Here is a 23,471-nt window from a genome sequence, read left to right on the forward strand (position 1 = left end):
ATGGCCCTACTGACAGTTTCATAGTAGTCAACTAGGTGCAAAAGGCAGGATCTGCCCTGTACAAAGCTGAACTAGGTGGGAACAAGGGTCCGTAGGTCAGTAATGTGTCTGTGTAAGAGCTCCATAATGACTCTTCCCATATCTTAGCAGACAAGGCTGGTTAAGCTTGTGTGGTGGTAGTTGCCATGGTCTGTGGAGGCATCTCCTCTGTGGAGTGGGACCACTGTTGCCGTACGCCACTGTTCAGGTACATATCCTGTAGCAAGACTAAGGTTAAATAGCAGTTGTATCAACAGGTCCAGCCCCTTCTGGAGTTCACATAGCATGCAACTGGTGATACCAGCAGGTCCCATGGATGCTGTGTACTTGTCTTTGCTGAGTGTGGCTCTCACATGGACATCCAAGATGACAGTGAGGTTACATAAAACAGTGATAACTATCTTCTTTTGGGGGTGAGGGAGGGGGTAAATCGTACTGAAGCTGTCCGCCGGAATGTTGCCAATATCTGTCAGGTCACTGGAATATATGTTGTTGTGTACCAACTCTGAGCATATCCGAGGGTTCACAACCAGGTGTCTGACATAACTGGAGAAATCAGTGTGGTTACCTTCATTGTCTTTGGTGATTTATGTCCCCAAGTTGACCTTGCATGTCTTTATGAGATAATGTAGCTTTCTACTAGTGCTGATCACAGCTGTCTTCCCTTTTGGAGATGTAGCTCTGTCTTGCATTAGTAACCGTCATCTGTCATACAGTCTGTTTATGGCTGGGGTCCACCAGACAGGACACTTTCCCTTTGCGGAGACGGTCCTGTTTTTATATGTGATTGCATGGTCCATGCTGTCTGACATCTAGCTAAGGTGAGGTCATTGTGGTTCTGCAGTTATCTTTCATCAGCATTAGAAATGACCACAACAGCCCCTGTGGGGTGTACCTCATGCAGACACATCCAGCACCTGTAAAGTCCACAACAGTACCTCACCAGGAGTATGACAGAGCTGGAACACATGTAATGTGTAGTCTGATTACACAGAGTGCAGCTCCACACACTGCCATGCTGTCCACCCAGATGCAAGTTGTGCCTGATGTAGAAAGCCATGTCCAAGCTGGAATCAATGCACATGCTGCACCTTGTACAATCTGAATGGCAGGGAGCTATGCACATGAGGGACCTGAACCCCAGCACTGACATATATAGGACAGGCTGTACTGCATTATCCAAAACACAGAAGCCACCCCCACACATGAGTAAACTACCAGTACAGGTTGTCCAGAGACACTCGTTGAGTCCCTCAACAGGAATCCTAATGAGTGCATGGGAGATGGGAGGTTTACCCTGGGTATCAATGTTATGTCACAGGTAGACAGAGGCACAGTATACTAAACAAGACATATGTCATGGCAAACATCACTTACATGTGTTGATGGACAAACACACTCTCCGACTAGCATTAGAAATGGCCTAGGCACATCGGTAGTGTTCGCCAATGTACACCCATGTTGTGGAATACACTACCGATGTTGGATGAGGCTGTTGTAAGTAGTTCACATCTGAACATAATGCAACATGGTCAGATAGGTTCATAGGTACATAGGTTTATACTAGGCTATCTTCCCTAAGGCAGGTATAAGCCTAGCACAGAGTTCATTGGCATACACCACCCCTTATATGGAAACAGTACTGTGCCCATTATTGTGTCATGCCTCTCTCCAGCAGTGACACCGTGACGATCCCTGGGTTAAACGTATGACCTTCCATCCACAGGTCAAGATACCTCTTGAACACAGCCAGCAAGGTGCTCTGCCTCACATGGACCGGGATTGTATTACACAGCATAGGGAGTCTCTGGGTGATAACTTATCCCTCCAACATGTCCAACATACAACCCTGCTAAGGTGTAAGTCACCTGCACTAGTGGTTCAGGTGGATCTGCCGATTCTGAGGTGGAGCATGTCCATTAATCCCTGTTTGGACATGGCCTCGCATGTCAGGCACATGTCACCTCTAAGCAGACGGTATGTGAGTGAATAGAGTGGGAGTGTCTTCAATCTGGCAGCATATGACAGCTGTTGGGGTTCCTTGATCCTTTAGGTGGGGACATTCAGGGTGTCTGCAATTGCTGCAGATGTTGGGTGACATACAGCCAGAATAGGGCATTTGACTCGATCACCGGTCTGATAAGTGAAGAGTACAGGGGAACAATGACCCACTAGATCTGGATGTGAATCCCATCCTGAGCAGGTGGGCAATGTAGAAGGTCTTTCTAGCCACTTTAGCAATGTGAGTCTCAGAAGAACGGCGACTGTCAACCTGGGTCCCCAGGTCCATGATAACCTCCTCTGTGCTTAGAGGATTGCCACCTATATGGTAGCTTGGGGTCACCTTTCTTTTCCTGAAGGGTATGTCTACACATGTTGTGCACTTTGACTTCAGGCCATGGCCCTGGCACCAGCTATCAGTTACTGTGAGTCCCTTCTGAAGGATATCCGTGTGTGATGCACTGTCCACCATGGTGCCCAGTGTGCAGTCATCTGCAAACATTGTCAGCCAAAGTCCTCCCATGTTGGCCTGTACTTCTGGGAAGTACATGACAAACAATGGGGGCCAAGGACTGAGCCCTGTGTGACACCACTTGTGACCAGCCTGGAGTCTAACATAGTGCCAGCAACTCTAACCCTGTGGGTCCCATCCTTAAGGCAGTTTGCAACCCATCTTGTGACATATGGGTTTACATTTCAGTTGTTAGGGTTTTCCACAATACCTGAGTGGGGTATTGTGTTGAAAGTGTTTGCAAGGCCAAGGTAGGCTGTATGGACTGCCTTTCCCCCACAATGGCCTAAGTGACCAATTTGAAGATGTCAACCCAGTACAAAAGGCATGATCTGCCCCTGACCAAGCCAAAATGGGATGGGTACAATGTCTGCATGTCCCCATATCTTTGTTTATGAGCTCAATTATGATCCTCTCCATAGATTTGCAGACTACACTTGTTAAGCTTATGGGGCAGTAATTACCAGGGTCTGTAGAGGCACTGCCTTTGTGCAGATGTGCACAACTGAACCCTAACCAGGCTGTTGTGCACACTATGGAAATGTAAAGCGGTGATAGGACTAAAGCCCAGGATACTGACCACCACAGTGAAAGTACTGAAACACAACACTATACAGTGCTACAGTGTTAGGTCAGTATGAACGGATGTTGACAATTGTGTGCAAAGTATCCCATGCAAAACCTGCAGGCACAGTATACTCCCTGCTTTGTTCACACAAAAAGCATTCGGACAGTAACTGCACAACATGGCACAGAACACACAACCATAAACTGGAGGTATTTGTTGAAGGTCACACTCATCCACAAATGTGATGGGCTGCAGAGTTCAACATATGTAAAGCCCACACTGGGCATGCTCACACACTTAGATAAATGAGACATCTTTCACACAACATGCCATGGGAAGGCTGAACTGGGCATGCTCACACACTTGGTCCAAATGTTACTCCTAGCAACTGTGAAAACACACCAGAGGATGCTCATTCCCCTTTCTAGACACTGATCATGTGAGCACCCTATAAGTATATCGGAGAAAAGGAATCTCTCAGTAATCCGAATAGCGCGCTCTGCTAATGCGTCTGTCTGTAGTGTCATAACATAGTTAGGCAGGGGTTTGAATCCAGCAGGTGGCAAGTGTGTGTGAAGGGGGGTAAGTGTGTGTGTAAGTGTGTATGAAAGAAACATTCCTTTTGGCAACTGGGAAAATACACCACAGGATGATCATTCCACTTTATAAACTCTGATGATGTCAGCACCCTATAAGTATATCAGGGGAAAGGAAACCTCCCAGTAATCCGAATAGCGCGCTCTGCTAATGCGTCCGTCTGTAGTGTCATAACATAGTTAGTTAGGGGTTTGAATCCAGCAGGTGGCACGTGTGTGTGAAGGGGGGTAAGTGTGTGTGTAAGTTTGTATGAAAGAAACATCCCTTTTGGCAACTGGGAAAACACACCACAGGATGATCATTCCACTTTCTAAACTCTGATGATGTCAGCACCCTATAAGTATATCAGGGGAAAGAAAACCTCCCAGTTAGGCGAATAGCGCGCTCTGCTAATGCGTCCGTCTCTAGTGTCATAACATAGTTAGGTAGGGGTTTGAATCCAGCAGGTGGCAAGTGTGTGTGAAGGGGGGTAAGTGTGTGTGTAAGTGTGTATGAAAGAAACATCCCTTTTGGCAACTGGGAAAACACACCACAGGATGCACATACCCCTTCCTAAACGATATCACAATTATGTATGGCTTTTGATTACAGACATGCCACGTGTGTTTTGCACACACAGAATGCCCATGTGTGTGGGTTGTCACTCACAATAATGCAAGACATTGATTAAACCAGTTATGGCAATGCACACATGATGTATGTGTGTACCAAATACGCATATGTACCTGTGACCTTCAATAGTTACCATGTGTGATGCCTGCCACATGGTATTTGCACAGAGTAACATTATGACCGTGGTCTTCTGTGCAGGTGCAGCATGTGGGATGTGTACATACAGTGTGAGATGTAGATGCTATCAGCCTAGTAGTGAGGGGTGCACACCTGGCCTGGGGCATATAGTCTACATGTTGCTGATGTACAGGAGCTGCATGTTTTCACCTGTTGTGGGAGTGGTAAGACAGTATTCCATAGCAATGCAGTGACTGCATGCTAAGAACCATTCAGCTAGGGTTTTGTAGCTACACTAAGTCATTAGCATTCAGTAATTTGTCAGAATCCCTGGTGAGGGTCTGATGCCAACCAAGGTCAGGGGTCTACCAGCCTGTGTCACTTGCTCAGTGATCCCTTCCATGTTCCCTATCATGTATCCCAGTGAGGGACATCCCACATCAGCTGTGGTGGCATGGATAATGACTGAGTCATATGTGTCCATGCATCTGACTGACTTGTATGTTTGTGTTATGTGGTGAACCATAGTGCCCCATGAGCATATCACTGTGACCTACCCTTTTCCAGCCTGGTGAGCATTGTCTCACTGTACTGGACAATAAAGTACCTAACACAACTGCGGCAGTAGTGTTGTATAGCTGTACAGACTGTGCTTGTTTGACACACAGGATTTGTGTGCTATGTGTTATGCGTGCTGTGTGCAGGCCTAATGTATGCCTGTGTGCCAGCTGCAGAGATGTCTGCCAGTCATGCAGGATGCTATCCTTAGGCGCCACAACTGACCTGTTGTGTTTCCATGCTTGTATTGCTGTCCGTGTAGGTCCACATCAGATTGGTATTGCTGTCACTGTAGTATTTCATGCCACCAGACAGGTTATGCCAGTACTGGGTTCAGAGTGCTTAGTCCACAGTTTGGCCATGTTTCCATCTCATACATGTGATGTACATCCATGGGTAGGGGATAGGGTTGACTGTGTACATGTGGCAGCTGTGACATTACTACATGACACACATATTCCACAACTGTACCATAGAGGTGACTGACAACTGACCTTTGCACATGCTACCACAGTATTGAGATTACATTGGTGATTAACAGCACATAGGGACAATGGTGATAAAGATACATAGGTCCATAGGTTCGCACAGGATGTCTGCCCAGGGCATGTATCCACCTAGCCAGAATGTGTGCCTTTCAACATGCATTGTGAATCTGTCTTGCTATGCCCTTTTCCAAGGTTAGTATACTGTGCCTCTGTCTCACAGTGACACATAAGTGATACCCAGGGTAACCCTACAATGTCACATCCTGTCATTAATATCACTCTTGAAGATAGTCACTGAGTCAGTCTGCCTAACCTCTATTGGGATAATATTCGGAATGAAGGAGCCTCTGAGTTGTGAATGTGCCCCTCCAGCATGTCCTGTGTATATCACTCCTGAGGTTCAAGTATTTCCAGTGTGTATCCTGGTGGGATCTGGACATTCTGAGATGCAGCATGGCCATTAACTGAGGGTATGACCTGGCCTTCTATGTCAGGCACAGATTGCCTATGAACAGGCAGTATGTCACTGAGTAGAGCTGCTGTTACTTTAACCAGTCAGTATGTGGCATCTGTTTGAGCCCTTTGATCCCCTTGTCGAGGTACATATGTGGTATCTCCAGTTGCTGCAGGTGTCTGGTAAAGGTGCATGCCGAGAGGATCATGATAGTGAATAATGGGCATGATGAGGGATGAGTAAAGGGCACAATGTCCACCCCTGATCTACATGTGGATCCCATGATGATGTGGCCCATATAACATGCTTACCTAACCACTTTGTCCATGTTGTTGTCAAATGGTAGAATGCTATCAACCTGTGTACCCCAAGGTCCATAATTCCTTCATCTGCACTTAATGGATTAACACATATGTGGTACGTTGTGGTCACTCTGTGTTTGACAAAGGGGATGACTATACGTTTTCTGTCATTCGCGTGAGGCCATGGCTGTGGCACAAGTCGTGTGTTTCCAAGAGTCCCTTTTGGAGGGTGCGTGTGTTAGCTGGTGAGTTGATTATGGTGTCCAGTTTGCAGTCACCTGCGACTTGCTGTGCCACAGTACTTCCATGTTGGCCTGTACCTATGATAAATATATAATGAAGATGACAGCTCCCAGGGCTGTGCCTTGTGGGACACCACTTGTACCAGGTTGGAGGCTGACATGGCTCCAGCAATTCTACCATGTGTGTTCTGCCCTTGAGCCACTGTGCAATACCCATAGTGACATAGGGGTTAATATGTACACTGGTGAGCTTCCCTAGAATGCACAACTGGGGTATTGTATCCAAGGCTTATGCAAGGTTCAGGTAGGCTGTGTACACCTCCTTCCCCTTGACAGTGGCCTTGGTGACCTGTTTCAAAGAAATCAAACTGGTTGGAGAGGCAGGATTTTCCATTGACAAAGCCAAACTGTGTATGGTGACATGTCTGTAGGTCCACAATATCTAGATATGTGAGGTTCATGATGATCCTTGCCATAGCTTTGCAGACAAAGCTAGTCAGACATATGGATCGAGTAGTGTCCAGGATCCGTGAAGGCACCACATGAATGTTGAGGGACCACTGTTGCTGTATGCCACTCTCTGGCCACATACCGTGTATTAAGGCTGGGATTGAACAGTGGTGTTATGTCTGGGTGTAGCTCTTCTCATGGTTCATGTAGGACACAGCCTGGGACACTGTCTGGTCCCATTGATGCAGTGTTTATTGCTTTGGGAAGGGCATGTCTTACCTGAGCATCTGTGATGTCAGGGGGGGCAGCACTGTGCCACGAGACATATGTGCCCTTTGGTGTCGTGGGGGGAGAAGGCAGCATTGAACCTGCCCACTATGATGATGGCAATGTCTGCATGTTTTGTATTTTGTGTGACATCTTGGATTACCTCTGAGCATATCTGGGTATTACCACCCAGGTTACTAACATAACTACAGGCAGCCTTGTGATTATCCTCAGTGGCTTGTGGAACCCTCTCTCAAAGATGGCCTTAGACAATCATATGGGTGCCTGTAGTTGTCTTCCAATACTCATCAGTGGTGCCTTCACATTTTGGGAGGTTGTTGTATCATGTAGTGGCGTCATCCTTCTATTGTATAGTGTGTTTATGGCTGGTGTCCGGCACCCATGACATCTGCCTTTGGAGAATTGGGTCATGCTTTCCTATATGGCTTCATGATCCATGCATTCCTGAATGTGTCATAGAATGCCTTTATAGAGGTATCTGCAGTCTGGTCCATATTGTCAACAGGCTTTGGGCCTTTGAAGGTTTCCACATCATTTATGAGGGGTGTGAACTTGCTTGACATGAGCTGTTGACAGACGTGCCGCCCTCCAGACAGAGCACGGTGAGGGTCACAGTTAGCTATTTGTCGGGTGATAGCATGTGCCACATAACACAGGCACACAGGTCACTCCACAGCAAGTACAGCTATGAGGCAGACATTGTCCATGCTGGTGCAAACAACCTGAGACGTACCTCCCTGGACCACATGGCAAGAGACACAGAGGAGCTCTTACAGCACCCTCTCAAACTCAGGACTCCCACACAGCCTTCATGCTGACACAGGACATTTTAGATTACTCTGCAAACACCATCATACTAGGTGACGTTAGCTACCTAAACATAGACTGTGAACATTACACAAGCCACAATACCAAAGCTCTAGGGTTCACATAGATCATACATTCTTTGGCTATGGAACAGGTAACCAACCTTCCCACAAGAGGGGAAGATATACTAGACCTGATCATCACAACCATGAGTACAAACAGCTCACCACTCGGAGTATATCCCTCATTGTTGCAATCAAACCATATACTCATCACACTGGAGTACTGGATCCCCCACATATGCAAACCTCAAACACATCGATGTGTGTGTTGGAAATGTCCCTATTAGCAACTGTGACAGTACAGTACAGGATGCAGATTCCCTTTTGAAACACTGATGATGTCAGGACTGTATAACTATATTACCTGTAGTAAGTCCTCCAGTAATTCGCATAGCTCTGCTAATGCGCCTTTCTCCAGTGTCATAACGAAGTTAGGTAGCGGTTTGAATCCTGCAAAAGGAATATATGTGTGTTAGTATGAGTGGGGTTTATGTGTGCACTATGCTGGGAGGGTTAACTGCCTTTTGACAACTGGGAGAACACACTACAGGGTGCACATCCCTCCTCCTACACACAGATGATGTCAGCACCCTCTAAGTACAGCATTAGTAGGGATTTCTGCAACTACTGCAAATAGCACACTCTGCTAATGTGTCTGTTTCTACTGTCATAACACAGTTAGGTATGGGTTTGAATCTTGCAAATGGAAAGTATGTGTTTTACTGTTGGTGGGGTTAGTGTGTGTGCACAATGATGGGGTGGGATGTGGCTTTTGCCACATGGGGCTATGCACTGCAGGGTGGTCATTACCCTTCACAAGCAGTGATGTTGATAGCACCCTATACAAACAAACTACTAAAGAGAAGGTGGTGGTACCAATAACACATGTAAGGTAACACTTCTTCAAGTAATGTCCACAAAACGGAGTAGGATAATCAAACAATTCTTTTATTCTATACAGACAACATGACAACAGACAACTGCCAGTACTCAGTATAGTGTTACATGCTACTGTAACACGCACATGTACCCAAATATACCTAGATAGTGCTCTGAAGCCTGAATGTGGCAAGTGTGTGGATGTGGGATGTGTCTGTGTGTGCATTTCCATAAGGGAAACATGTTTGATGTGGCAATCAGGGTACTACAGTACCTGATGCACATTACATCTTTCAACCGATGAGGTTGCCTGCACCCTGTGAGTACAGGTAGAGAAGGGGCCAGTAGTACACAACATAGTGCACTTCTCAAATGTGTACCTGTCATGTATCAACAGCTACTCATGTAGGGTGATAAATAATGGGAATGGCAGGTGAGCGTGTGCATCTGTGTGGGTAGCAGGGTGTGTATAAATGCATGTGTGACAGAACAGTTACATATAGCTGAATCTACGTAACAGCACAAGATGCATTGCCATAGTCAATGTTAGCATGTGATGGTGTGCAGCTGGTACACTTTGGTAAGTAGTATGGGTGCATATAACAATTGAGGACAGTCATACAGTTACTGCAGCAGGACTGCTGGGATATACACACAATTATACTGGAACAGTGAACAGTTACCAACATGTTACTACTTATACACATCTATGTAGTCACCCTGTGCATCAGCAATGTTTACCTTTACCTGCACCGATGTTGTAGTATGCAGGAGGTGGCACAGTGTCATCATATGCACAGGGTGTGGGTTCGTATGCCCAAAGCCAGCCACTGGTAACACCAATTGACATGTGTGTGTATGTGTGTTTGTCATAGGAGGGGCAGCAGTACAGGGTGGACGGTGTTGGTGCAGTGTGTGTGTGTATGTGTTTGCCCTAGGTGTTAGGTTTCTGCATGTGTGTAAGCATGCACACAGTCCCACATAATGGCTGCCATGTACAGGTCTTGTGGACAGCCACAGACTGCATCTGTCAGGTCATCCAGATCAGTGTCTGTGGGCACGGACACGGTGCCTGTGCCTAGCAGGGGCTACTGGTCGTATCCGGTACTAACCCAGACTGGGTACTGACATCGGAAGCAGGGGTGTGTTGACTGGACACAGTTCCCTGTTGGGACTGTCCAGAGCCACGTGCGTGGTCTCCAGGCGTCTTGATGACAGCACAGACCCAGCATTGCTGGGGCTGGCACTTGAGGTCATGAGTGGGCCTGTTGTCGTCATGCCACTGCCAGCTGGTGCTGTTGCTGGCATACGCCACGCATCGCAAGCGCACACCATGGCCCTGGCCCATGGACATCTGGTTGTGGAGCAGCTGTTCTATGCCCCCACAGCGTCTGTCAACGACATCTGTGAAGTTACGGATAGCATTTGTAACGCCACGCATGCCATCTGTCATGGCTGTGCGACATTCTCTCAGCTCCTCAGACCCTGTCTGGTGTACCTTTCCATACGTGCCTGTGTGTGCCCTGCATGACAGTTCGAAACATAGTGGAGGTTGACATACCTCCTTGGGCACATCGGCCAGAGGCAGTATGCGACCACGGATGCCCCACGAGAACCATGGGCACTGTCTGCGTGGTACCATTGAGGCCCCTGCTCATGGCTGCCTTGTGGGATGCATGTACCACAGGTACCACATTACCCTGATCTATGCCCACTGCAGACTGTCCATCACCTAGGGACAATGGTGACAAAGGATGTAACGGCAGGATGACTGTGCGCATTGATGGGGTTGAAAGCTGTGTACTGTCAATTGGCTGACCAATGGTGGACCCAGACACACCTTCCTGCACCATTACAGACATTTCATCATCATCAGTACCTGGGCACAAGATTCAGGTTCCCTGCTGCAGGTCACACATGATCACACATGAACATACTTGTAGGCTCGGACCACAGCTATGCCTATGCAGCAGAGACCTCCTAAGCAGACATCCATGCAACCACTACCACGGAAACGAACATGTGCAACACATATCACACAAAGCCAATGTGCTGAACACTCACAGCCATTAACAGTAAACAACACACCTCATACACCTGGTGTGTACTAGGTGCCTCTATCATCAGGCACACTAACATCACGTTCACCAGGCTTAACGAGGTGAGGGTCACGGTGTGCAGCCTGTGACGGGCCACTATGACCTGCCACATATGCCTGCCACAAACACTGAAGTAACCCCAAGGCAAGTACAGGTATGACTCAGTCAATGTCCATGCTGGTGTGAATGGCCTGACACATTCCTCCCTGGACTACATGACATGAGACAGTACAGAGCTCTCTGAGCACCTTGCCCAAGACAGTTTGACCCCTGACCTTGAGTAGCATCTACCACCCTCACCTAGAACCATGCCACAATATCAAGGCACGATGATCCCTTCCAACAATTGACTGACATACTGGTGGTACCAATAACACATGTAAGGTAACACTTCTTCAAGTAATGTCCACAAAACGGAGTAGGATAATCAAACAATTCTTAATTTCTATACAGACAACATGACAACAGACAACTGCCAGTACTCAGTATAGTGTTACATGCTACTGTAACACGCACATGTACCCAAATATACCTAGATAGTGCTCTGAAGCCTGAATGTGGCAAGTGTGTGGATGTGGGATGTGTCTGTGTGTGCATTTCCATAAGGGAAACATGTTTGATGTGGCAATCAGGGTACTACAGTACCTGATGCACATTACATCTTTCAACCGATGAGGTTGCCTGCACCCTGTGAGTACAGGTAGAGAAGGGGACGCCAGTAGTAAACAACATAGTGCACTTCTCAAATGTGTACCTGTCATGTATCAACAGCTACTCATGTAGGGTGATAAATAATGGGAATGGCAGGTGAGCTTGTGCATCTGTGTGGGTAGCAGGGTGTGTATAAATGCATGTGTGACAGAACAGTTACATATAGCTGAATCTACGTAACAGCACAAGATGCGCATTGCCATAGTCAATGTTAGCATGTGATGGTGTGCAGCTGGTACACTTTGGTAAGTAGTATGGGTGCATATAACAATTGAGGACAGTCATACAGTTACTGCAGCAGGACTGCTGGGATATACACACAATTATACTGGAACAGTGAACAGTTACCAACATGTTACTACTTATACACATCTATGTAGTCACCCTGTGCATCAGCAATGTGTTTACCTTTACCTGCACCGATGTTGTAGTATGCAGGAGGTGGCACAGTGTCATCATATGCACAGGGTGTGGGTTAGGTATGCCCAAGCCAGCCACTGGTAACACCAATTGACATGTGTGTGTATGTGTGTTTATGAGGGCAGCAGTACAGGGTGGACCGGTGTTGGTGCAGTGTGTGTGTGTATGTGTTTGCCCTAGGTGTTAGGTTTCTGCATGTGTGTAAGCATGCACACAGTCCCACATAATGGCTGCCATGTACAGGGTTTTGTAGACAGCCACAGACTGCATCTGTCAGGTCATCCAGATCAGTGTCTGTGGGCACGGACACGGTACCTGTGCCTGGCAGGGGTGCTACGGGCCGTATCCGGTACTAACCCAGACTGGGTACTGTCATCGGAAGCAGGGGTGTGTTGACTGGACACAGTTCCCTGTTGGGACTGTCCAGAGCCACGTGCACGTGGTCTCCTGGGGCGTCTTGATGACAGCACAGACCCAGCATTGCTGGGGCTGGCACTTGAGGTGCGCGAGTGGGCCTGTTGTCGTCCGCGGCCACTGCCAGCTGGTGCTGTTGCTGGCATACGCCACGCCGACGCATGCGCGCACCATGGCCCTGGCCCATGGACATCTGGTTGTGGAGCAGCTGTTCTATGCCCCCACAACGTCTGTCAACGACATCTGTGAAGTTACGGATAGCATTTGCAACGTCACGCATGCCATCTGTCATGGCTGTGCGACATTCTCTCAGCTCCCTCAGACCCTGTCTGGTGTACCTTTCCATACGTGCCTGTGCCTGCATGACAGTTCGAAACATAGTGGAGGTTGACATACCTCCTTGGGCACATCAGCCAGAGGCAGTACGGCCACGGATGCCCCCACGAGAACCCATGGGCGACTGTCTGCGTGGTACCATTGGAGGCCCCTGCTCATGGCTGCCTTGTGGGATGCATGTACCACAGGTACCACATTACCCTGATCTATGCCCACTGCAGACTGTCCATCACCTAGGGACAATGGTGACAAAGGATGTAACGGCAGGATGACTGTGCGCATTGACGGGGTTGAAAGCTGTGTACTGTCAATTGGCTGACCAATGGTGGACCCAGACACACCTTCCTGCACCATTACAGACATTTCATCATCATCAGTACCTGGGGCACAAGATTCAGGTTCCCTGCTGCAGGTCACACATGATCACACATGAACATACTTGTAGGCTCGGACCACAGCTATGCCTATGCAGCAGAGACCTCCTAAGCAGACATCCATGCAACCACTACCACGGAAACGAACATGTGCAACACATATCACACAAAGCCAATGTGCTGAACACTCACAGCAATTAACAGTAAACAACACACCTCATACACCTGTACTAGGTGCCTCTATCATCAGGCACACTAACATCACGTTCACCAGGCTTAACGAGGTGAGGGTCACGGTGTGCAGCCTGTCGGCCACTATGACCTGCCACATAACACAAACACTCAGGTAACCCCAAGGCAAGTACAGGTATGACTCAGTCAATGTCCATGCTGGTGTGAATGGCCTGACACATTCCTCCCTGGACTACATGACATGAGACAGTACAGAGCTCTCTGAGCACGTAGCCCAAGACAGTTTGACCCTGACCTTGAGTAGCATCCTACCCTCACCTAGAACCATGCCACAATATCAAGGCACGATGATCCCTTCCAACAATTGACTGACATACTGGTGTCATTCACAGGTGTGCCAATGCCTTGAGTCTTGGGGTGGTATGCTTTGCTAGGGACAGCTTGCACCTGTCGCCCCTGTCCTATTGGAATTTGGCGGAGCCTCTTGCTACACCCATAGTGCCTGTATTAGGCAAGGGTCATAAGGCAAACCCACATCCATTTGTATCACAAAGGATGAGGAAGTAAGAGTGATGCTACTCAACACCAGAAGTCTAGACCTAAGGATGCACGCACTCAAAACCCTACTTGACATTCTGGACATCGATATCTGTGCATTAACATGTACCTGTTTCAGGTTTCACAGGAGCACACCAGTACTACCAGGTTATAGCTGTTACCATTCTTGTCAGCCCCAACAGTTGAACAAAGGAGGGGGAGTATCAGTATTCAATGCAGATTCCCACGCATCCACATTGGTGGCACAGTACAACATAGGTGTTAGGCCATTGAGTACAGAAGACGTGGTTGGGGACCTGGGGAAGAAACATGGTAGCGGTCTGTCATTTGTCAACCACATGGCCAATGTGGATTGAGAGACATGTTATATAGCCCAGCTAATCATGAGGGATTCACATGTATGGCAGTGGAGGTCATTGTGCCTCTTTACTCATCCATCATCAAGCCTATAATTGCGTACAATGCACCTTTTGGGATGTACCTAACCAGACACCCACAGCAACTGGTACAGGACAACAGTACCTCATCAAGGGGATGCAATGGCTCACACAGATGTCATATGCTGCCCAGGTAAAGTAAATCCAGCTGGACTCAGTGGCTTATTGCCTGTTCAGAGGCAATCTGTGCGTGCCATATACAGCCATGTCCTACCCAGCAGTAATGAACATGCTGCACCTCAGGCAATCAGAGTCCCATACAGCCACATGCTCAGGAGAGCTGGACCTCAGCACTGACATACATGGACATGCTGGAGGGGCATATTCCTAACCGAGAGGCTCCCTTCACTCTGTAATGAGCTCACACTACAGGTTAGGCAGAGTCCCTCATTGACGCTCTTCCATAGGAATCTAGATGACTGGATGTAGATCATAGTTGTACCCCAGGTATCACTTCTATGTCACTGTTAGACGGAGGCACAGTATACTAACATCGGACAAGGGCATAGCAGCATAATTTGTAATTGGGTGGCGAAAGACAAACACATTCTACTAGGCTTACCAATGCCCTAGGGCAAATAGTCTAGTATGAACCTATGAACATGTGTGTACAGCTATAGTACTTCTGCCATATGTTGCATGTGTGTGTGTTGTGGGGGATGCACAGGTAATGGCCAGATACTTCTGCACAGGCGACACGTCTGACACATTCTGGGTGTTCATCCCTACATACTGAATGTGTGTTGCCATCCAACCCAACCCTGTGATGTGCACACATTACTCAGCCTGGATTTACAAATCCGAACAACACCACAAGCACAGTACACTACCTTGCTATGTATGCATTTAATTACACAGTTATTCAGTAGTTATGACAGTGATGCTATCCATGCAGCCCATTGGGCCAGTGGAAGCCACAACACACACCACCAGCACCTTTGCATATGCTTACCACAGACATCCCACATACTGCATGTACTGTGCACACACATATCTAACCCAGAACAACTGCACACCACTTATTAATCCTGTCCAGTGGAGTACAGATACAGGCATATTGTATAACAACAGTAGGAGGCTACTGCAGCACAGGGCAGATTCACATGACGGCAAGGCATCTGTGGTCAGCAGTGTTAAGATGCTTCACATTCACCAAATGCACAGATATTGGCAACATTGTTGCAGTTTAGGTGCAGGTACCCCCCCCATTCTCCTACACATGTGGTATTAGTTATCCCAGATGACTGTCACCTCCCTATCCTCTCACATGTCCAGGTGAGAGCCACCCTCATCATTGCAGAACACATAGCATCACTGTTACGAAATGGTATCCCTGGATGTGTGCTACATTCACCCCTGGAGGACATAGCACCACATGACAGACTGATATTAATCCCTGGCCATACTACATGATATGTACCTGAACAGTGCCATACATACACAGTGGTCCCACACCAATGAGGAGGAACCTCTACTGACCCTGGGAACTACTGCATCATATGCACAACTGGCCTTGTGTTCTAAGCTATGGAAGTGTTAAGTATGGGCAACATGTACAGCAATATTACATATGTTTATATTTCAGGACTATGTACACACAACCTATCTCATGCACATACCTATAGATAGCGAACTATGATACATTTGGAGGTGTCACAGTATACACAGGATTAACCTGCTACTTTGCATTACCTGTGTTTGTGGCAGCTGTTGCTGTGCCAGTGGTGCTTGTTGCTGCTTGCTGCTTTCTGTTTGCTGCTGCTTTTGCTGCTGGCTGTCGTTATATTTGTTTGTTTCTCTCTCTGTCTCTCTCACTCTTTCTCTGTAGGTTTTGTGCAATGAATGTATTGCATGAGTGTAGTGTGGGTACTCAATGCTTTTGTAGGTATCTGCATAGGTCCATGTGATGGCCTCTGCACCAATTGTAAGACAGCATTTGCTAATTACATGCAGCCAGGTGTGTACTGATTGCATGTCTCACTGTGATTTCAGGACACTGCTATAAAAGGGTATGTGAGATAGGCGTTGCCCTTTCAGATTGTAGGGCGTGGACCATGCTGGTATGCTGTTGACAGTGTTCTGTGAGTGTGAAGGTTAGTACATCTCCCATGCTTCATGCTGTGTTGTAGATTCAGGTTGCTGCATTTCTCTTGCCTGTTCCCTGTAGTGAGTGTGTCTGCATACTGACACTTACAACTATATGTCATATGTATTGCTATATAAATATATATATATCTGTGTACATATACATACTTTCATATATGTACATTAGCTGACATTATTGGGTACAAGCTAACATTTAGCAGGGCTGTTTCTATTAACACTACACTAGTATGGGAATCCAGTAATTGGGACTATAAACGTCTGCCTGACATGCTTTGGGTAGTAGACATACTATATTGCCTTTATCTTCATTCCTACTATTACATGTTCCACTTATTTAGCACTATGAGAGTCATGGCTTAGTGGTAGGTCATACAGACTAGTGTTACAATGGTCTTGTAGTAGGGCCTACTAGTATGCTTATATTCTGCTTTTGACTTGAGTATAGGGCCTATCAATCAAAGTGCTGTTGGCACCTTTAAGCAGTTAAAGGGGTTAGTAGGTCTCACAGGAGCCAGTCTGTGTTGCAGATTCTGGTTGCTGCATTTATGTTCACTGTTTCCTGTAGTGAGTGTGTATGGATACTGACACCTACAACTATCTTTCATATGTATTAATATATATTTATATATATGTATGTGTAGCTATACATACCTTCATATATGTACATTACCTTACTTTATTATGTACAAGCTAACAAGTAGCAGGGCTGTTTCTGTTAACACTGAACTAGTATGGGAATCCAGTAATTTGGCCATTGAAACTCTACCTGACATGCTTTGGATAGTACACCTCCTATATTGCCTTTATACTGATTCCTACTATTACATGTTATACTTATTTTAGCACTGTGCTTTTGTAAGGCTGGCATGGCTTAGTGGTGGGTCATACAGACTAATGTTACCAAGGTCCTGGGTTCGAGACTGACAGTGGGAATTTATTTTTCTTAGCAAACTTTCAAACTGAGTACAGGACCTGTCAATCAAAGTGCCATAAAGGCACTTTTAAGCACTTTAAACCAGGTCTGCTTTCGTTTGCTGAGCTCACACATGCACACTGGCAGTTAGCTTGTGGAGCGCCGCTAAACGTGTGCTGGGCTAAACCTTAATTGGCTAGTGACACACATGTTCAGCTTAGCACAGCTAGTTGCAAACAGTTTCAGCCTGTCAAACCGGTGCTTAGCAACGGGCACGCAGTTTGCAGCTTTTTAAACACTACTCAGCTACGGGCAGTCTGTCTCACAGCAGCTTAGCTAAGAGTACATTTTTGACTATTTTATTCTTGTGTTACTTCAAAGTATATGCTCCATTTCATTGCATTTTACAAAAGGGAATACTTTTACATTTGTACAATACTGTCAGGGGGCGTTTTAGTGCTTATTTACAAAAAAAAAAGGTTGTTGTGGGGGCTCGAACCCTGCCTGCCTACTCTTAGGCCAGCAACTCTACCGCTAAGCTATTACTTCTTGGCTTACTTTGCATATTTAGTTCTTATATCCTTTTCCATTGACTGCTAACTGCAATTGCGCTAATAGCACACCCGCGCACACGAGCGCACACTGTAGCAAACATTTACGGGGTTCAAAAAAAAAAAAAAGGTTTTAATTTAATTTTATAACATCTATTCACTTTATACACTGATGGTCAGTCGGGGCATGTGTTGTGTAGTGTGTTTATTCACATTTCCATGGCCTCTCTCGTGGCTGTTTACTTTCAGCCATTATAGTCTTCCGGGGGCGTGTCCGCTTGCAGGGCTTAGCCTACAGACACGCCCCCTACTCTCTTACATGGACCGTGTAAGAGTTACTAGTGTGATTCAGCATGCCTCATGCACCTCATGCATATGCATGACATGCTGACATCACACCGTTTAACTGCAACCTCCGTGTAAGAGTTATAACTCTTACACGGAGGCTTCGTGAATCTGGCCCCACATCTGTACAGGAAGGTGGCAAACAAGATCTGGGGTATGTTAAGGGACTAATGCATTATGGGTAAGGGAGGAGCTCAAAGGTTTCAGTGTTCCATGAGCTAAAAAAAGAGGTGGAGTCGTTTCCGTGGGTCAGAACCAAATCTATTTGTTGATGAATGAATGAAAGTGACAACATCAGATGTAATATTTTCTGTCATGTTTATGTTACAGTAAATTTCATGTTCTACATGCTTTTCAGGCATGTACATATTTCAGATTCTGTAGCCTGTTTCTCTTATATTAGCAGATATCAATAAATAAATAGTTATTTTTTCACACTGGTAGTACTCGTGCTGCTCGTCAATACCCCCACACACACACACACACACACACACACACACACACACACACACACACTCCTGGTCCTGCCCTCAAGCAGCTTCCTTTACCTAGGGACATAGCAAATACAATTAAAGAAAAGCTTGGGTAAACTTCATAATAACAGACACATATGTCAGAGTACCACCTACATAAAGGGAAACATCCCTTCCACTGTAGTAACTACACTCGAGTAAAACTAAAACAAGTTCCATGAGACAAAAGTCTGGCTCTGTGGTAAAGAAAGGATAGACCTTTGACTATGACCCAAGCAACCTGGGATCAATTCACGTCCTTGGCACTGGAGAAGCCAGGCTTGGGAGAATGGGAGTGTTGCAGACACTGAGATCACAATGGGAAGTAAAGATTTCCCTGGTGGAAATCAAAGATGGGTAAGGCTGCTTACTGGCAACGTCCCTTGTGGACACAAGGGATGAAAAAAATGATCAAGCCCCAAGCCTGGCCCCTTCTCAGGGAGACAAACATAAAAGAAAAAACCCTGAACTATTCCTGATGGCTATCTAAATAATGACCCTCGCCTCTCCTTAAGTACTGGGGAGCAAATGGGCCTGATTTGCTGGGAGAGGGCTGATTTGAGTATTCCTCAGACTCGCACTGGAACTCATCTTTCATCTTATGCAGGGTGTGCCCAAAGGAGAAATCCTCTGGAGGTGAAAAGCAAGATAAGGTGTCCTTGCTGTCAGAATTACCAATATGGACAGAAGGGAGTTGGCTAAAATAACTAGTTTATCTGCCTTGGAATCTGAGGCATAAGAATCCTCCAAGGAGGTGGCTCCATCCTCCTCCTTTCAAAAGGGACCTCTGACACCTCAGGAATTTCTAAGGGAGAGTGTTTGGACTTAAGGAAATGTAAAACCCTCAGCCAGTTGGAAAGACTTTTGTGTATAAGCTTTGTAAGCTTACTGGACTGAAGCACTGCTTGCCCTAGACTGAAGCAAGCTATTAGCCATCCGTCTGGATGCTTTAGGCATCAGCCTCTCTGGGAAAATTGCCATAAATACTTCGATTCATGGGTCGGTGACCAAGACCTTGACATCTCCAGGTACCTTCTCGCAAGCTAAGACGGAGAGGTTACTAATTTCAATCTTGCTGAGAAAAAGTTGAGTGTTTGGAGCTGGGACACACAAGTGAGACTTCAGAGCTGGCTAAAATCTCAACATCTTTTTCCAGAAGGACGAGCTATCACCCACAGTCTCCTGATGAAACTGACTCTGAAGATAAGGGCTGTGAAAGTGCCTCACTAAATTCAGTGTTGCTACACATACAGAAACCAATGGCATCCAAATGACTATTCTCACTTTCGTGAATGGCTGCACTTCGAGGAAGGCTCATAGAAGCCTTAGCAAGTACCACAGCAGAATGGCACCAATTGTGCCCCCTCCCTCAGTTGCAAAATTCACAAAGAGATTTAGCACTCTTTCTGACTGCCCCAGGGGTGAACCTAGCACAATGCATACAAGTCTACAAGGTCTGCTTCAAAATGAAGCAAAAAAGACATGGGAATATAAACCCATATCAGGGATCGGTTCCCCACAGTCAATGCAGTTATATATATATATATATATATATATATATATATATATATATATATATACACACACACACACACACACACACATATATATATATATATATATATATATATATATATATATTAAAAAAATTAAATAAATAAAATGAAATAAAATAACTATAATTCAGAGTTGCTAGCAGACAGCAGACTACCTGCTATTACCACTACAAAAAAGGCAAAAGGAATTTCCTCTGCTGGGTCTTACCCTTCCTCTGGCAGCAGGTCAACTTACAGACTGACCATGCTCAAGATTCATGCGACTATGCTACTGATGCTGAAAAACTGAATAGGGCATTAGCCAACATCCCTCTTATATCACGTGCATTCTTCCATCAGAGTAAGAGGGAGTCAGCCGAAGCCAATGTGGAAGGTACAACTCTCAAATTTGGGCAAGCATTTAGGGTACCTTTTGGCAGGATATTTCACAGATTAAGACTGTGACAGTTACTGGCATAATGAACTTCTAGGAAAAGTAATGCCAGCAATATATTGTTAAGGTACATTTCTGAGTTACAGAAAAGCATGTACATTTGAAACCAGAGCAGATGTCTCCAAGTAATGTCCAACATTCCACCAAACATCCACCAAACATGCACACAACAAAATCCAATACAAAAATAACATAAAAATGTGTTTGTTCAGCACTAGACCATAACAAGATGGATCAAGCATAAAAAATAAATGTATTTTTTTTTTGGAAAATGTAATTTATTGATCAGCAAACTTGTCATAAACAAGAATAAAGACCTCAAGCTGTAGCCGGGCAGTGTCACTTGCTGTATTACTAAAATATCACAGTAGATAAAATATTAAAATAAAGAGGAGGAGGACACTGAATTCACATTTTTAACAGAAAATGGGATACACAGTTTCCCAATGCAAAAGTGATTGAATCATACATTTTTGAATACTGTGTTTTGTAATCCAACTCTTCCCTTTCTGAATCTCTCCCCAAAAATATACAGAACATGTCAATCAACCAAACACTTGCTTTAACAGATATTTTGTCAATGTCTGCAATTATGCTTAGTGACCAAAAGAACCAGAAAAAAACTGTTTAGAACAGTAAGATATGTCCAAGAGGTACTTAAGTGTTATTATCCAGCCTCTACAGTTATACCGTACTGCTCCATATATCTGGTATTTCCTTACGCATGACAACTTTTGATCTGTTCTTATTCAGTAAACATTCCATGCAGAATTATTACGAGGAAGTACTTATCCATATTATATATTTTTTTAGTGTAACCAAGTATAGCGAACACCTTCCTACAATATAATAGTTGCCAGATTAGAAAGTGAAAAAAAAAGCTTTTAGTGCTGATTTAAAACAATCACTGTACTTACCTCTATAACTCTGCTTTCAAAATCTTCATAAGTTTCTAGGATAAGACAAAACAGTGGGCTGGTCACTATACCAGTGAATAAAACATTTTTTAAATAAATGATCCTATGCCACCTGTAATTTTCCTGACAGATAAATCTAGACAAGCATGGCTGAAGTGTTTGAAAAAAAAAAACAGCTGTAATTTTCTTATTTTAAAGATATCATTCAACATTGTGGGAAAAAAAAACATGGTGTGCAGTTTTCTAGGTGCCTTAAAAAAGCACAGCATAGACTTAACAGAAAACTGTTAGAAAAAATGGACAATGCTGTAAGTCAGTACAACGCTTAAAAGCATTCAAGTGAATAAGCCCATTTTTACTACACGGAAACCAAAGATTTAGAGGGCACATGTCTGCTGGTTTAGGACATGATATAAAGGAAAAGAACTACTCAGTAATTGTCATGTAATCATGAATATATATTCTCATACAATGCTCTAGAAAAAACAAATTTTTACCAAAATGCCACAGAATGCTCTTCTTATATCGTCATATCCACATCATTTGGCTTGGATTACCAATTTGCCTACACAGGTAAGGCTGAAGAAAGGCAGGTAACCCTAGTGGACTCTACCATCTCATGTGTAGTTCATACTAAATTCTGTTAGCCACGATTCTTCTGTAAGATATCCACATGCAGCAGAACATTTTAACTTATTCAGTGTGGCAGAGCCAACATTATCTTTAACACTCAACAGTAAAAAAAATGTGACTGTAGAAGCGGACACAAATACTTAAGCGCTGCTGTTCTCTTTGTTTTAAATAAAAACTTCATCAGCACCACTAAAAGTTTTATCTTAAACATTTAGATAAAAAAAAAAAAAAATCACATGATTAACCATTAAGCTCATCCATACAAAAAATGTATATATGTATGCATACCATCTAAAAATGAAAATCAATATAAACAAAAACATATTACACTGATAAAATACACTTAATATTAGTACTTTCATTTAATCCTAGACTAATATGTGCAGCCAAAAAAAGCTGATACTTCAACTCCTTAACTTCTAGAAAATTGTTAATATTACACATACTAACTACTTGATCAATCACAAAAAGTGAACTTTTTATAAACTCAACACAACTAGATTTATATCTGGCAAGTGCATTTGAATGACCGCTGATTTGTTGTGACAGCATTCCAGTGGTGTTACCCACGTAGCAGCTCTCACATGGGCAACAGATAGCCAAGTAAACTACTCAGGTAAGATTTACAGTTACACCGCTTTTTGGTAAAAATCTCATGTCCTGGTTATTTTAAAACTACACTTTGACCACAGTTAATAAACGTACACATTTTACAGTCCTTTCAGGAATAAGAACCAAAAGGACATACATTAATAGATGATATATTTCTTCACTCAAAAAAATATATTTTTTAAATTTTTAGTTCTCCTGAAACAAAAACTGGGGTGAGAACCTAAAACTTAGATTAAATCGTGGCTTCCCCTAATTACTTTCTAGTTATTTGTAATGATGTTTCTAATAAAAAAGCCTCATGGCTGATAAGAATAGGAAAAGCTCTCATACAAGAATTATTTGTAGATTTAATTTCCTAAGGAATGAAGCCTGTTTTC

At 44.8% G+C, this 23,471-nt stretch overlaps 1 protein-coding gene across 1 annotated transcript in view; it reads right to left on the minus strand.

Annotated features, from left to right (window-relative positions):
* Nucleotides 1-23,471, minus strand: part of MRPS5 (mitochondrial ribosomal protein S5) — a 1,107,643-nt gene that overhangs the window by 531,338 nt on the left and 552,834 nt on the right. The window contains exon 5 of the mRNA XM_044057334.1: nt 21,850-21,884. Within this exon, the coding sequence (XP_043913269.1) occupies nt 21,850-21,884 (35 nt within the window). The remainder of the gene's footprint in view (nt 1-21,849; nt 21,885-23,471) is intronic.

The sequence above is a fragment of the Protopterus annectens genome, chromosome 1.part2 (genome assembly GCF_019279795.1).
Source record: "Protopterus annectens isolate FY-2018-M chromosome 1.part2, PAN1.0, whole genome shotgun sequence".
NCBI lineage: Eukaryota > Metazoa > Chordata > Ceratodontiformes > Protopteridae > Protopterus > Protopterus annectens.